Genomic DNA, 16437 nt, shown 5'->3' with positions numbered 1-16437 from the left:
ATTTTATCAAAGCAGTTATTAAACTGTGCAACAGATTTTTCAGAGCCCAGAGGAATACGAAGCTCATCTTTGAATCGTGAAAATCACCAGAATATGTCATTTCAGCTCAGTTCGGTTGTTTCCTAATCATAACAGAAAACGACAAGAAAAATTGACAATTGACATTTGGAACCTTTCTGTTTGTGCAGAGGAGCAGAATGATCTCTGATAAACCACGGACCAACAATAACAACACAAACAGTGACTTATGCTTTGTAATATTAAGATACCACTGATTTTAATATTTTTTAATCATCTATAATTTAGAAAAACTCAACTACTCGTTTCACCAAGACATCATTCACTGAACTCACCTGTAATCTCTTCTTCTCTAAATACATCGGTTTGGTTGTAACACGTGTTTTCCTTCCACTGCACTGGGTTGTGAAATGCATCCGGGTCTTTGTTCTGCCTGTTTGTTTAATAAAATAAACCTTTTAATCATAAGTAAACACTTGGCACGTTCTCGGTAAATGCTCGCTTTGTTAATCCGGGACATTACACCGTGTTTCCGGGTCGCGTTCAGGTGACCCTTCCTCTTTACCTGTCAGTCACCGCGGAGGGATGACATACTCCATTCACAATTACCAGACAATTGAGTCAAACTAAAGAAACAGAGATTACATTTTTTATCATCTTTCATGCGTAAAGTTTTCTGTTCTATTTCCTTATTTCGTCCAAATCAGTGAGCACTCAACGAGTACAACAACCTGCAGGTTTCTGCTTTCCAAGAAACCACAGGGAGGCGCTAGTGAGCTAATATATATAGACTGTGGATGGAGGAGTGAGGGAGCGAGCATCCAGAGTGAGGAGAAGAGCTGAAGAAGAACAGCGCTGTTTGAAACAGTCATCTCGATAATCATTGATGGAGCTGATCGATGTCAGGTCACCTCTGTTTGTTCCCCATGATGAGAGATGATGGAATATGAAGAGAAAGAGGATGATGGACAGTGGAGGAGGAAGTTCTCCTGGAAATAAATAGACAGAAATGTTCCCAAGTAAAACTTAAAGTACCACATTAACTTTTCCACTTGAATTTAAGTACTAGCTTTAAAGTATTTCAATTGAAAGTACTTCGTCTCTTCCCTGGTCCAACAGTCTGTTACATAATTAACGACTGTCGACTGCACATTTAGTTTAATAAAAGAATAATCCAGACTCATATTCATATAGAATTCTGAAGATGGTACAACTGCAAACACTTTTATTTTCATTTTAATTAAAAGATAAACCTTGGCGATGTCCTCTTCTGAATCCATTCATCCATCAGGGATGCTGCTGCTGCTGTTGTCAGGGTCGGACGACACCTGCCCACTCTGATTGGATCAGTTAATCGATTGCCCTCTTTTATTGATTATGTTTCAAAAATGTAACACAGTGCATAGTAAAAATGAAGTGTAGGAGAAAGTACAAGTATTTGCTGATGTGGTAAAGGTGAAAACTACCCCAAATAGATAGTAAATAAATCTACTTAAGTAAAGTAGTTTAGAGATTTTGTACAGTAGCGAGTACAACTTGACTGTAAAGACTCATGAGATGTGCATGAGATGTGATGAGCATCTGTTTCTGATGACCCATAGTAAGAGAATTCATTTCAATTGAAACATCTCAACCACACTGGGTTCAATCCCAACTTTCAGACCCAGAAGATCATTTCAAAATCCAACGTCTCTAAAGGAATTTCACTAGGAACATTCGTATGGGAACTGTTCAGATGTGAAGCACTGCAATGAACAAGCCGATACAGAGCACAGATTAGAGAGGGGTTCACACAATACGGAAATACTATCGATATTTAAACTTTATAGCGATGTCCGCGAAATACAACAAGTTCCTCCTCCTTAACTGGTTGACGTTAAACAGTTTCCTCATGGTTACAGTATTTATCTAGGCAACACCCTGATCCTGAACAAGATAGGTCTGTGCCAGGACTCTGAAGTCTGATTCATCCTGAGGATTATCTCCAGGAGTATAACTTCGCTTTCGCCTGAAAAAACACCTCCTGTGCTGCAGCTGCTCAGGTGTCAGCAGGTGGACACTTGACAGATGTACGGTTTAGAGAAATGATGCATTTTGTTTCACGGTAATTCATACAAATCCATTTCTCTTTTATTGAGGGTGATCATGAGACTTCCAGGATCTCACAGACAGTTTCACTCTATAATCAGTTCATGACATGTGACAACAACCTCAGTAACTCGTGTGAATCACTGTCAATCCTGCAAAAACTATCAAGTAGCAGTTTAGAGTTCGGATATCAGAAAAAAGGCCTTTAAATTCCACGAATCAATCCCAAAGGTGAAAGGGGGAGAAAGGAAAATCCCGTATCCCTCTAATGAGGCGTGGGTGGTTTGAAAATAAAAAAAATAAAAAAGCTATGTCCTATCCAGGTCAGGCCCACTGCTTCTTTTCTTCACGGTTGAGCAGAGGCAGCAGCTGTGAACGCTGAAGGACAAAAACAGCTGGAAGAGGAGCCGCTCTGGCTGGAGCTGCAGTTTCTGGGTAACTCACAGACACGGCTGATAAAAACAGGAAGGATCGTCTTCTCATAACTTCCTCAATTTCTGAGTAGAGAACCAGCATCTGTAAAGTTTTTATCACACGTAATATTGATTTTAATATTAAGATCAGTGTGTGTCCAATCAAACTTTGTCCTGGCGTCTGATTTTCTTAAAGGCACATGTCTCACGCTGCTTTCAGAGAAGCACTGAATCTCAGGGCCTTGAACAGATGGGCGGTATTTTCTCCAGAGAATGTTTCAATGTCAGAACACAGCAGGTGATCCACCGTAGGATTCACAGCGAGTGAGTTAGCGTGTTGAAAAAACAAAAGAAATATCTCTGCAAGAAAAAATGGTGCAATACACCTAGACATTTTAATTCTGCCTGCTGCACCAGCCCTCACCTGAACGCTGCAGAGATGATATGTTGCTGTAAACACGTCTCAGCAGAGAGTCTCCTGTTGCGTTGTTCATGTGTGAAAGTCAAACTCCGGAGAAAATCTGGACCCAATTCTGTGCAAGTTTTCCAAAAGAATGTCTGAAAACTGCTTAATTTACTATTCCCCCAGTTTTCTTCACCACAGGCACCATTCCCCACAGAGAGAAACACTAGACAGTCTGAATACTGTCTGTTGCAAAATGAGTTTACTCTTCCTTTTAAACTTCCTTTTAAAAACATAACAGAAGCTGAGTGGAGGTGAAATGTGGTCATCATGCACGTTAACCACAAAAACTGAAATATACAGGAGAGAAACTGAAAGTACATTTGACTGCAAACTAGTTCCAGACCTCTCAGCTGCCCCTTAATGAAGATGTATCAACATCTCTGCCCCTCTCCTGTCGCTTTAAGGGCTGAGTTACAATAGGCCAGAGCAACGCCCCGGTTACTGTTCAGCTGCGTCTCTGCCTGTTCGGGGGTTTGGCCGCTCATCGTCCGTCTCTTTCCTGTCAGGACCGACATCATTTTGGAGCGGTAGTGATCCCCAGCCAGGAAATACAGGATGGGGTCAATGCAGCTGTTGACACTGGCCAGCGGCCGGGTGATCTTGTAAGTGAAGTTGACGATGTTGAGGATCCTGCAGTCCAGATCCAGCACGCGGGAGGTGTAGTAGAGGGTCCGCGTGATGTGAAACGGGACGAAGCTCACGGCGAACACCACCAGCACCACCACGATGAGCTTGATGGATTTCTGATGCGAGGCGTTGCCTTGCTTGCCGCCGGACAATCCACGTCTGGGCCGGCACAGGGTCCGCGCCATCAGGAAGTAACACACCACTATGACCATGAACGGGACGCAAAACAGGAGCACCATGACCACAGAGCTGTAGTCCACATACTCGTCGAAGGCCTGCTGGCTGGTGGTGTCATGGCACAGGGTGTCGTTGTCCCTCCTGGACGTGGTGACGAAAATGAGGTTGGGCACCAAGCACACACTCACCACGCACCACACCATCCCGCACACCAGGTGGGCGTGCCGGGACTTCACCAGCGTCATGGCCTTGATGGGGTGGCAGATGCCCAAGTACCGGTGTACGCTGATGCACGTGAGGAAGAGGATGCTGCTGTAGAGGTTGGCGTAGAAGAGGAAGCGCACTATTTTGCAGGCGGCCAGCCCGAAGGGCCAGTGGCTGCGGTTGGCGTAGTAGTAGATGAGGGTGGGCAGGGAGAGGACGTACAGGAAGTCGGACAGGGCGAGGTGGAACATGAACACCGTGCTGGGGTTCCACGGACGCATCTGCAGGAACATCCACAAGGCAGCAGCGTTGAGCACAAAGCCGACCACGAACACCAGGCTGTAGGACACGGGCAGCAGGATGTACTTGAACTCCTCGTCGAAGCGGCAGCTCGAGTTGAAGACCGAGGTGAACGTGGTCGACTGGTTGAGTGCGTCCATGTCGTGACCTCTCAGTGGAGCCAGGAGACTCCAAACCTCTAGAGAGAGAAGACAGAAAATAGGCTTTAGTTGATCAAGTTGATGAACAGTAATAACAAAATCTGCAACCACAGTGCTCTCAGATTTATGGACACACATCGCTAAACCTGCTAAAAGGGCGAAATGACTCTTTGTGTTTTCCCTCCGATGCGTCATGTTCAACATCAGGAGTGTACAGAAGACTTAGTCTCTCTCAACTCGCTGTCTTGCAGAAATAGCGCGTGCTGCCAGGTGTCATGTTTAAGTCACTGCTGATCGGAGCCGCAGCCAATTCAATCCTGAGTCTAACGCAGAGTTATTTTAAACTGGAAGTAAATGCCGATTGTATCCATTCCCATTGCAGACAAAAGCCAGGTGTTAGTGGGGGCTTTGACTGGTGTAAAAGTGGCTGTGCTAACATAAACTACAATAAATATGTTTGTTAAGAATTTAGAATTTAGAGTTAACAGTAAAGGGATCAGTTAAATGTGCATGTAACTGAATCAGGAATTGTGCACCGATGTTGGGACATTTACTCCGTCTAGATGGTGGCCCCCTTTTATGGCCCCTGATCAAGAAAAAACATAGATCCGCCACTGCTCTGTACATGTATATTTAAGTAGGGCTCTAAAAACTAATTTCACGCAGTTCTTTAACAGTTGTAAAGTGACATAAAATTATAAATACTCTACAGTTGTAAACCAAAATAGTTCTTCAGTATTTGCACCTGTTATTTTCCACCGACGTTGCTCTTAAAGGTTAAAAGTATTTAGAAGAGGATTCACTGTTAATCCACATCTGTTCGCTTCTCCAAACTTCTCCACATCTGTGTCCACACACCCCCGAACCACACAGGCGATTATCTCCGTCAGTATTTTTCTCTGCCTGTTACTTTAAGAACCAAGTTACACCGACACTTCAGCTACTCACCCCGACAGGATACTTAAAAAAAGAAAGAGCAGGAGCGGGTTTTAATTCCGGTGCCACAGAAGGAAATAGTCTTATTCCGGCGCTTTCTCTTTTCAGCGCAGATCCGAGTAGTAGCTCCTCTCGCTCCCTTCGTCTTTCCCCCTGGCTCTGCACGTCCAGCCGGAACACACGTTAGACCATCAGAAACGCAGTGTGCGTGTGGAAGAGGTGTCCATGGCTGCGCTGCACACAGTGGCCACCGTGCGCAGGAGACATGGAGAGGAGTTTACGCACGGTCCGTGGATGAAATGGGAAGTCACAGAGCTGAGTGGACAGAAGGGCCGCCCAGAGAAAGTCCCCACAGGTACTTTCAATTCTTGTGCAGCTCTATGAGGGAGCGTTCGGAGATGATCACATTTGAGTCACTGTTTCCTTCCACAGAAATCCTCCTCACTAATATCTGCTTATTGACTTGTACAAGCTGAGCTGCTTCTATTGCTGCAACACTAGGATTAATGAGGCAACAGTTAACACACCCACTCTGCAGCCACAACATGAACTGCCTGCTTATGTTGTGTTAAGGCACACGCACTTAAACACAAGCTAAATGTGACTATTTGAGCTTGTTGCTGAAAGTTCATATTTATTTTTTGAATGCCAAGCTTTAGATTTGACATATTTCAATCTTAATTTGACGTTAAAAACCTTCTGATATTCTTCCTCCACCATTGGAGGCATCATTCCTGCAGCTCAGATAAAAAAATGCCTTCCCATGACAACACATAGGTCTTATTGCAATCAATGCTTCTACTGTATAAGTTAATATTTGCCCAGCTGTACGTTCTGCCCTGTATTAAACACAGCATCTGCTCACCTGAGCTGAGCCGGACTGCTGCTCTGTTCCCTCAGGATGTTTTATGTGTGTGTCAGGCTTTACTTCAAGACTCACATGACAGGGTTATAGTGCTGTCGTCTGCAGACGCACAATAAAAGTATAGGCGTCATGAGGACTCTCACTTGATAGGTTACCAAGAGAACCACACTGGGATTGACCTATAGATGCAAACAGGGGTTATATCCACTCCAATAAACCAACTACATTAAACACACATTTGTGTGTGTGTGTGTGTGTGTGTGTGTGTGTGTGTGTGTGTGTGTGTGTGTGTGTGTGTGTGTGTGTGTGTGTGCGAATGGGTGGGTGTGTGTCATTTCCTCGGAAGTTGTTTTTCAGGTTAAAATAGTTTCTTTAGGAGTCATGAGTTGAGGCCGTGTTATGAAAATACTTTCGAAAGAAGTCCGACAAATAACAGAGTATAGAAACTATTTATCCATACTGTGGTGAACATGTCTGGAATGTGAGGGGGCCACTGGCAAAGCATGTTCCCCATCAGAAACCCACTCAGAGGGCGGCTCGAGGCGGATGGATTTTACGGCACCACAGATGGAATATGTGTTCCCCCCATTAACATTACGAGATAGGGTGTTTTTTTACTTTTCTGAGGGAACAATAAACAGAAAAGGATCAGGCATATTTAGGGAATTGATATCTAAGAATGTGTGGAATTTAATGCAGCTCATTTGAATTTAAAGGGAATGTTGCTGAGTGCCATTCTAGTTGTTACAGGAAAAGTTTGTCACAAATATGTGTAAATGCTTTCAAGCTAAGATGAGATGAATTCCCCCTTCTGTACGATACATATAAAGCTGCTGCCAATGAAAAGTTAGTTAAGCTTATCACAAATAGATATGTAAAAACAACATGTTGCTGTATTACAGGGTTTATGAATCAGACTAATTCCTAGCCAGATACAGTGATGTACCTTTGTCTCTCAAAATAAAAAACATACTAAACCTATGCATCCCTTCGATCTGGATGTCGCCAAACTTTCCCAGAATGCTCCCATGGTGCTGACATCATTGCGGGCTGTGATAGCATTTCGAGGTCAGTGACACATACCTGCTCTCAGCAGAGAGGGATGTGTTTGGTCACGTCCTAATAAGTAACTACCTTAACAGACAGCAACAGGCGAAAAAACACAGACACACGCAGTGGTGTTATTTTAGGATCATATTCAAAAGCTGTCTCGTCTCTCTCTGCCGTGATCTGTTATTTAAGTGATCTGATAAATACATATTTGTTGACCGGCTTCCCGGTTATTACAGGCAACGCACACTCCTGTAATTCTATATACACACACATCCTTTAACAGTGAAAAAGCTTTGGGATTTGGTCAGTCATCCACACTACAGAGATATTCTCTATTTAAAAAAAGGGTATTGTGAGGCCACAGTGACCTTTGACCCTTGACTAACAACCTCCACTCAGTTCAAATTTGATGTCCACAAGAATGGGAGCAACATACCAATGCACATACAGACAAGCCCAAAAACATAACTCCTCCAGCCACTGGCCTGAAAAAAACCTCAGAACTCTACAGTAACATCAACAAAAACTAAATGTAAAATATGAATCCTGTAAAAAGTGTAAAAGAGAAATCAGACACTGACTTAACCTTAAAATAAATGATATGACGCATAGCTGCTGACACTTTCCTTTTTGCTTGACTTCCACATAACGAGAAACATCCTCTGACATTTGATTTATGGTTTCATATGAACTCCGAGTACGGTTATAAATACCATCTGAAGCAAAGATCAGCAGTTAATGAATGACATATCTTCTTCTTATAAAATGTGAAACCGTTTGTCTGGATTTAGAAACTCTTCTCTTGGGGGAGAGTTAGCTGATAATCAGGCAGGTTTGCAGGTCGGTGGGACCCGATGTTAAACAACATGCAGAGAGGTGAAGTGAGGAGACACGAAGAGGACTTGAGTTTGCTTGGAAACGGTCGAGAGTTGCTTTATGCACTTTACTTTAAAAAGGCTGCATAAAACATGCAGAGTGGGCGTAGGTGCTGATTAAGTGACATGATAGCAACAATATGAGACAGTAAACGATTTGAAATACAACTGGTCCTACACGAACTTTACAGACAACGTTCCAGTAGGTAGAGCTACGGATTTGATGCTCCGTAGGTTTGATAGAGGGCTTTTAACAAGCTCGGGTCCAGGCTCAATAATAGCATAATAATCAGAAAGCACACAGTCGAAGGGATGAAGGTAAACAGGAAACACTAGCCTTGTGTGAACACTGGAAACTGAGGAATTACATTTGTATAGTCATTTAAAAATCATTAAAAACAAAATCGATGAGTCATTGCTGCCATGATAAACATTTGTGTATGAGTCAGTAATTAGAGATACATATCAAGGCTTTCCATTCACATCCACCCACCTCTGACTATCAGTCCAGATGGACAGTGGAATAAAGCAGAATGAGTTACAACCCGTGTTCCTTCGTCTCGTCCTCTTCCTCCTCTGACATGAAGATTTGGAAATGAAAAACATGGCCTTTTTTTTAGATTATTGTCATTTCATTTTGTCAAAAATAGTATTTTGTGTTTTCTTATTAGTGATTTTCATATAATGAGTCCAAAAAAATTCAACATTGGGGCTTAAATTCTTAAATTATGTTTGTCATACATCCACTTTACTAAAATAGAGAGGGAGCTGAATATGTGTTGTTGCAGGCTGCTGATGGGAGGAAATTGCTTTTCCGGCAGAAACCTCTTAAAACTTGGCTTCAGTTTTGTTACATTTAGTTTAAGTGTTTCAGGTTTTTTTGCAGAAACGTTCAGCTCAACTGACCTTCTGTCCTGTAGCGACTGAGCTCTGCCTCCCTGATGCTCACTCACTGCAGAGAGCATCACTCGCCTTCAATCACTCACTCTAATCTCTGCCAGGTCGCTTCCCGGCACACAGCATCACTCAAAACTCCACAATAGACCGGACACAGCTTACGTGCAACTGAACTGCCGATGTGGTCAGTGTTGACATGTAAGGTTGACGGAGGGTAAATAGATCTTTGTTTTCAATAAAAGAGAAATTTGCATTTGATTAAATCTTAACAAATTGAGTGACAAAACCATATTTTTCTTTTAAAGTCCCATTTTTCATTTTCTGATTTTCCTTTCAGTGCAGGAGTTCAACTAAGACGATAGGATTGAGAACGCAGAACATCCTGCGTTACGTTCCCCGGTCGAGAGAACGAGAAGATGGACTGAGGTAAAGTCCAGCTGTTGTGATTGTGTCCCATCAGTCTGTCCTTTCTTCAGATCTCAGCTCCATCAGTTCTTCCAGTTGGAGTAAGGGAGCAGACAAGGAGGCTTCGCACCATCGCATCAGTTCCAGGTCCGGGGCAGGTTCTCGAGGATCCTGCGTCGGTGCGAAGGGTTCGTCACTCCCGCGGCTCGTAGGTCCTCCTCAGTGATGCCGCTGTGGAGAAATGGCAGAGAAAACATTTTATTTTAAAACATTTGCATGATGAAATTTTGTCAATGTCGATAATGTCAGCATCTTGTTATCCTGTAGATGTACAATACACACAATACAGTATATAACACAAGGGAATACTGGATTAGTTAATGTGCACTGTGTTCTCATTTCAAAATCAATAGGCACAAGTGTTTAAAAGGAACAGTTTTTGTTGGCTGTACGGATTCCCTCTCTTCGCTTGTCCTATGTGAACGATGGGGGTTACAAATCCAGCCCTCACTCAACACCACAGAACGAATTACTCAGCCTATCTGGAGTGAATATGAGGCTTCAACAGTCTGAGTTAATCAGATCAACAGGGTATCTCAAAAGGTTACAGCCGGTTCGTATGAAATTGCCTCTTTGTGTTGCTTCCCCTCGGCGGCTCAACACAGAAACACTGTCAGGGGGAGAAACGGGGGAAGTTACTGACTTGATCCATCTAAGTCGGGCGGCTGCAGCCTCAAATTAACCTCAGATCAAATTTAAAAGGACGATGGATTTTGCCCCTCATTGTTTACACAGTAAGGCAACAGGAGGGAGAGTTAGAGCAGGAAGGGTTTTATTTATTTATCTATTTTTTTTATTTAATCAATTTACATCTCACTTAAGTTGTAACTGCAAAGCTGACAGTATTTAATTGAAGTCATCAGACCCACATGAGCATGACTGTCACGTGAACTAATTGGATCCGGCCTTCTACTGATGTTTGAATCTGTCTTGTGTGTATTTTACTCTGGTCATGTATCGTATAGTTTTATTCTGGTTTTAAATATGTACACAAATTGAAGAATAAACTGAATGAAATGAGTCATGAGTTTCATTTAACACAGAAAATGGTAAAGCTTACATCCAGGTAAATTCTCAGTAAATAACCAAGAAGCAACCACTACGTGTGAGGGCCGTTCCAGATGAACGCTCTACGTTTCAGTTCCTTCACTGGTTGTACTGAAGTAACTGAAACCTGAAACCGTTTAAATACAAATATGTTTTTTCCCATAGGTTCATCCTGTGTTTGCTTTTTTAAATACATTTTCATCTTGGTTCTGATTTTGAAAATGTATTAAAAACAGTAAAAGATGAGCTTGTTTTAAGTTATTGGCTTCAAACTATGTAGAGCTTGTGGGACATGTTATCCAAAATCATTTCACCTGAAGTAATCCAGGTCATCCCAGCCATTGAGACTGAGTCCCAGGGTGTATTTCTGAAGACCCAGAGTGGTGAGAAGCTCCCGCACGGTCTCTGGTGCCCCTTGGAGCACGGACACCTGCTTGGAGATGAATCAGACACAATCATTACAGAGAACCAGGAGTTACGTCTTTTGAAAACTGTTTTTGTGAACGTTGGGCGTACCTCTTTCTCCCAGCTGTGACTCCGGTCTCCCTGCATCGAGGGGCCGTTTCTGTAACATTGCCTCTGGTTGGTCATGGTCGGGCCTCTCAGCTCTGAGGGGAAAAAGTCGACTTCACTGAGGGACTTGGCAATTTGCAAAGCAGTGAGGGAGTGATCCCCTGTACGCCCGGGTGGCTGCTGATCCACTTTCCAGGGAGCAGAGGCCTGACAGGGTCCTAAGGGAGCGGGGGTGAAAGGGAAAGCGGACGGCAGCTTGGCCGCCCGGATTGGATTGGTCCTCTCTGGGAGGAGCTGATGTTGATCCCTTCTGTTATTTTCCCTCATGATCGCTGAGTGATTCATATACAAGTTCCTCAGGTTCTTCACGGGCAGGATGGAGTCCTGGACAATACTTTTACATTGATATTTGTCTCTGGGTTGTGAAGTCTGTTCCTGGAACTGTGGGATGGCGTTGCTGGAGGGTGGAGAAATGGGAGACGGGTCTTTGGCGGGGAACAGCTGATAGGAGGAGTTGGTTTGGGCCGTTTGAAGGTCGTTGGTTGGCGCGCACTGGGGCAGGATGGCGGGAATTTCAATCTCTGTAAAGTCGGACCTGTGGCAGGGTCGTCTTTCAAAGCCCTGGCGTCCTGAGATTTTCGGGAGCTGCAAGGCCTCGTTACCAGACCAGATGACCTGTGGGTCCCTTTGCTGGGGGGGGGCCTCCTCCACCCTGCGTGCCACCGACACGCCTTCGAAGATGAAGTAGGCCGGGTTGGTGTAGCTGCTCGGAGTGAGTTTAGGAGGAACTGGAGAGGACCTGCGATGGATATAGAAGAAAGTCTTGAATTTATTAAACTGCATAAAACTGTTCACAGACTCGCTTTGAAACACGTTTCCTCAATCTCATTGTTAAAAGTGGTATTCAAAAAAACTAAGGTCTGCAATAATATGAGCATGTGGGTGCAGGTACTCCTGAGAAGATAAAACACATCAGTTTAAAAGTGTATCAGTTTAGATTTTTGTTATATCAGCTAGAACTAAGAAGTAATAGCAAAAGAATATGAAAAGGATCCCCCTCCCCCGCGGATCTATGAGTTATTTCTGATTATCTGAGTATTTTATTCCTCTTGAAATGTAAGTATGCAGTGAAAAGTGAATCTAGAAGCAGTTATGTCAAACCCTAAATACATCTGTAAACCTCCAAAGTAACAAGCTCTTGTGGTTTGGGGAGCTGCTGCTGTGAGTTGGGAGAAACCTCTACAGACTCTTTCCTCTAGAAGTGAAGGATTTGTGCTGCTTCACACTGATGCTCGGAAACATCAAGAGGTCCTCACCTATTTATCTGGACCTGTGTCGAAGCCGGAGACATGTGTCCCCTCAGAGGCCGTTTATCATCTTTCTCAAAACAGAACCACTCTGGAAAAAAGTCAAACCACAGCACATAAGAAAAGACATTTGGTGAAAAACCTCTTCAAAGTCTGTGGTGTGCGTGTAGGGTGTCGGTTTGCAGTCAAACAGCGCAACGTATGTTTGTGTGTGTTTTCGTGGCGCCTGACCTGGTGACACAATATTCATCTGTCCTGTTTCAGTGTCTCAGGATGCATCTGGTCAGGGTCAGTCAATCAGGAGCCAAAAGAGGAAGCGGTCGACAGATACCAGCAAGTGTAAAGCCAAGCCAGGGATCATTGAGGAACCAAATAGAGGAAGCCGTGTGAGACTCGCAGGAGAGTCAAAAGACGCAGTGACAGTGGAGATGAAAGTTTAGTGGGAAGTGACAGTGCAAGCAAGGCAGAGATTAGGAGTAGTACCAGTTCCGGCTGACCCACCATAGATCCTCTCCCGTGTTGCCCGCCTGTCCTTGGGCACGTGGACCCTGACGCGTCCTCTTATGGAGCCCATCTCTTCACCTCGGTGGCTCAGGAACGTCTCAAACTGCTCGGCTGCGCGTGTGAGTGAGCGCAGAGCTACACAGCATTCACCTGCAGAAAGAGAGTTTTTAAACGGTTATTGATTAGATCAACGGGACATTTCACCTTGAGACACAACAGAATGTTGATTGCAATCCCTTCATTCAGTTTCAGGAGGATTTCAGTCTCAGACGTGATTTTGTCGAGGTTTAGACACACTGACTGCAGCTGGAGGTCAACCGAGTTCAAAACACAGCAGTCTATACGTTTAACTGTGAACGTTTAATTCCTTTTGCATATACTGTAGATAAAACTCTGTATGTGTGTATCTAAAGATGTGTCATTTCCAAAGAGATAATCCTAAAACGTTTGGGCTGAAATCTGCAAATCTTATGAAAATATAATCAAACTACCCTGATTAGTAGATAGCACAAGAGATAAGGGTTTAACAAAAATAAAAGGAACTAGATTCCAGGAGCGCATTCCTTCGTCAAGGCCAAACAGGTTCCTTGTGAAACCACATTTAAACTCACAAGGTGTTTATTTGGATCTGTTTTGGATTCTTTGCATGAAGATCTGTGAATATTTGTTTTCAGAAATCAAGGAAAATGTGGAAAAACACCATATTTTGTCTATTATTATATAAAAATAAAAAGTCCCTGGTACCGCCCCCTGTTCCAGATCAAACACAAAATGTTATGGGTTTAAATCCCTTGGGTCATGCACTAGCCCTCCACAAAATGTCATGGAAATCAGTTTAGTAGTTTTTGTGTAATCCTGCCAAATAACAAACTATCAATCAAATACAGACACAAACATATTCTCCCTGGTAGAGGTAATGAATTAGCTCTGTGACCAACCGTATGACTCAAACCCGTCACATGACTTGACAGACAGCAGCAGGTGCTGGTCCTGAAGGTACTCCATGTCAGACAGGACTGGGAGAAGCTGTGACAGACGTGTACAAATCACAAGTTAGATGTCCTGACTTTAAAAACAAACAGTATTTTCGGGTATTTCCCCAAAAATGGGCCGAGCCTCTGACCTTCGGCAGCTGTTTGAAGGACCAGCCGAGTTTCAGGAACCCAGGGACATCACAGCTCTGCGAGTCGTTCTCACTGGAGCGTCTTGTCTCTGCAGAGAAACACGTGAATGAGCCTCTGCCCCTGTGTTGCATAAGGCTTCATAACAGTGTGTTTTTGAAGTGACATCACACCTTCAAGGCAAGTTGAATGAAACTCGATGAAGAACTTTGCTTTGCTTGCCGTCTTCACAATGGCCTCCACGCCCTCCAGCTCTATCCAGGCCCTCTCCGCGCCGGGGTTCGGATCTGTGCAACACAAAGTGGTCAACAACACAGTTCACTCCATGAAGGCGACAGGTCACCTTCCACCTGTTGGTGTCTGAAACGACCGCAGCAGTGACAGCACCTGTTTTGAAGCTGAGCCGTGACGTCACTCCCACTTGGAACGTGGCGAAAACAGGCGAGTGATCGCTTGAGAAGATGTCATCTGTGCAACCTGGGGACAGACAAATACACACTATTAGATCAATTATAATCACAATAACACAACATGGATTATATTTTCTGTAGCTGAAGTTATGCAACAACACTCTAAAGTGTGTGATATTTCACAAGGGCAGACAAAGTTCGCTGTAGTCAGTCAAAAACAGAATGAGAGGAAGTTTCTTGACGGACCACAGACCAGGAAGTCCTTTCTGGCCACTAGCCGACTCATATTGTGGGTTGCTCTCTTTGTAGAGTTCAAGAGGAGAAACATACCACAGTTATTCAATTTGTCAACGCTGCATCATATCTTGTCTATGTAGCATGACACATTGTCGGCTGCTCTTCAGCATGTTCTTATTCCTCATTTGATTTGTTACTGTTCTACTCACAGCTTCTTAGAAATCCCCAGGTCTTACCATATGCCGTGCAAATGATGTGCGTCTCTGGATAGGACTTCACCAGAATCCTGTCGCACCAAGACGGCACGTTGACCCGCACCTACAGAAACACATTAGGGTTAAATACTTTGTGCTTCTGTTTACAGATTAAATTACCAGACGTGTGTGGTTTATGTAACGAAGGGCTCCTTAATTCCTGTTATGCCAGACATTCCTTTTTTAAAGACTGGGATAATTCTTAGCCTCCTATTCTTAGTGATCTCAGCTGCAGCTGTCAAAGTCCCCTATCCCTACACACGACTTAAACGGGATGATGTTAAAAATAACTTAAGAAGCGAGTCCACTGGATACTTGGAATGCTTCTGGGTTATTTATTTCTTAGTGGCACTTTGTACACTACAATAAACCTACAGGCTAAAAATACCACAGGGCCCAACCAGGAAATGACAGTTAACTAAAAATGGAATCATAGGAATACATATGAACAAGAGTAGGATCAATACTTCTTTATAAAGAACCTGATATAAACACCACCAAGCAGTCATGTCAGCAGCTTTGTGAAGCTGTTCTTAGAGATGTTTCGGATAAATTATCTCAGACAAATTTTCAAGGCAACCCCTGTTGCTTGTGGTTCCAATGGTAAGACGTGAAACTGAGGCAGGTCGAGTGTTTTCAGTAACGGCTCCACAACTATGGAATAACCTTCCACTGGGAATCAGACAAGCTACCTCCTTGTCCTCTTTTAAATCTAGTTCGATGTCTTATTTTTATAATGTGATCTTTTTTTATGTTTGCAAAGCACTTTCTAAACCTGTTTTTTGAAAAGTGCTATTTATTAAAGCTCTATTATTACTATTATTATTATGAATCCATAGAGAAAATAGGAGTCAGACCATAACCAAATTCAACAGGATTTATCCAACCAACATATCGACTCTGCTAACTCTAAGAGTCAGGCCCCTTGTATGAATAACAACTTTGATGAAGTTCTGCTTTTACTGCATTAGCCCAAACATTGTGGCATTTCTTCAGAAGCGTGTGGCCCTTGTCCTCTGTCCTGCCCCTTGATGATCTCTCTGAGGTGTGTTGGTGTAACATGAAGTGACTCACCCCTGAGGTCTTGTACTTTTGCCACAGGTAGCAGTCTCTGGAGCCCCGCTCATACCGATAGGTCGGTGGAAACGCAATCTTTTCCTCCTCTTCACCATGATGAACACAGAACAGAAGAGCAAAGCGAGGTGAGCAAAGGTAAAACCGGATCTCGATTGAATGTACGATACTGATTCTTCCTAATTGTGAAATAGCGTTTTTTTCCAATACATGTAGTATTTTTATAGCTCTCAATATAATATAAAGGTCACTGCTAAACTTGAAACTCACTGAAATTGAGGAAGGCCTTCCTCTTGTGTCTCTCCCGGGTGAGCTGGTCCGCACACATGAGCTCCTCGAACTCTCTCTTGGACACGTGTTTCAGGATGTCCTGCAGTCAGTGACGACCAGAGAGACACTTTGAACAGCAAAGTCTGGGGTGGTTGACTTTAGGATTTCTGATTATT

At 43.5% G+C, this 16437-nt stretch overlaps 2 protein-coding genes and 1 long non-coding RNA gene across 12 annotated transcripts in view; 1 reads left to right on the top strand and 2 right to left on the bottom strand.

Annotated features, from left to right (window-relative positions):
• Positions 1-1368: 1368 nt before the first annotated feature.
• On the bottom strand, positions 1369-5976 carry p2ry4 (pyrimidinergic receptor P2Y4). 3 transcript variants are annotated; one of them, XR_008339570.1, is made up of 3 exons: positions 5382-5976; positions 2944-4471; positions 1369-2537 (listed from the first exon to the last, which is right to left on the bottom strand). XR_008339570.1 is itself a non-coding variant. In XM_053429407.1 (2 exons), the coding sequence occupies exon 2, from the start codon at positions 4431-4433 to the stop codon at positions 3357-3359; it is 1077 nt and encodes a 358-aa protein (XP_053285382.1). In that variant the 5' UTR covers positions 4434-4471; positions 5382-5976; the 3' UTR covers positions 1369-3356. The 3 variants fall into 3 exon arrangements, 2 of the variants coding, with proteins under 2 accessions (XP_053285382.1, XP_053285383.1); XM_053429407.1 differs by having other exon boundaries at positions 1369-4471; XM_053429408.1 differs by lacking the exon at positions 5382-5976 and adding an exon at positions 5179-5375 and having other exon boundaries at positions 1369-4471.
• On the top strand, positions 5067-10544 carry LOC128446379 (uncharacterized). Of its 2 annotated transcripts, XR_008339572.1 has the most exons (3): positions 5074-5724; positions 9164-9273; positions 9397-10544. It is a non-coding gene; the product is annotated as an uncharacterized LOC128446379 (long non-coding RNA). The 2 variants fall into 2 exon arrangements; XR_008339571.1 differs by having other exon boundaries at positions 5067-5724; positions 9164-10544.
• inppl1b (inositol polyphosphate phosphatase-like 1b) overlaps positions 7414-16437 on the bottom strand; it is a 31462-nt gene continuing 22438 nt past the window's right edge. For 6 of the 7 annotated variants that reach the window (XM_053429399.1, XM_053429403.1, XM_053429401.1 and 3 more), the window contains 12 exons: positions 16262-16361; positions 15992-16080; positions 14900-14981; positions 14404-14493; positions 14190-14303; positions 14019-14107; positions 13834-13921; positions 12893-13045; positions 12401-12482; positions 11088-11883; positions 10886-11004; positions 7414-9695 (listed from right to left, as the gene is read on the bottom strand). In XM_053429399.1, the coding sequence (XP_053285374.1) occupies positions 9602-9695; positions 10886-11004; positions 11088-11883; positions 12401-12482; positions 12893-13045; positions 13834-13921; positions 14019-14107; positions 14190-14303; positions 14404-14493; positions 14900-14981; positions 15992-16080; positions 16262-16361 (1896 nt within the window). In that variant the 3' untranslated portion in view covers positions 7414-9601. The remainder of the gene's footprint in view (positions 9696-10885; positions 11005-11087; positions 11884-12400; positions 12483-12892; positions 13046-13833; positions 13922-14018; positions 14108-14189; positions 14304-14403; positions 14494-14899; positions 14982-15991; positions 16081-16261; positions 16362-16437) is intronic. The other variant, XM_053429405.1, reaches the window with a different exon arrangement.

Source organism: Pleuronectes platessa, chromosome 8, assembly GCF_947347685.1.
Source record: "Pleuronectes platessa chromosome 8, fPlePla1.1, whole genome shotgun sequence".
Classification (NCBI taxonomy): Eukaryota; Metazoa; Chordata; class Actinopteri; order Pleuronectiformes; family Pleuronectidae; genus Pleuronectes; species Pleuronectes platessa.
The sequence above is the reverse complement of the archived record's forward strand: the minus strand, read 5'-3'. Positions and strand labels throughout refer to the sequence as shown.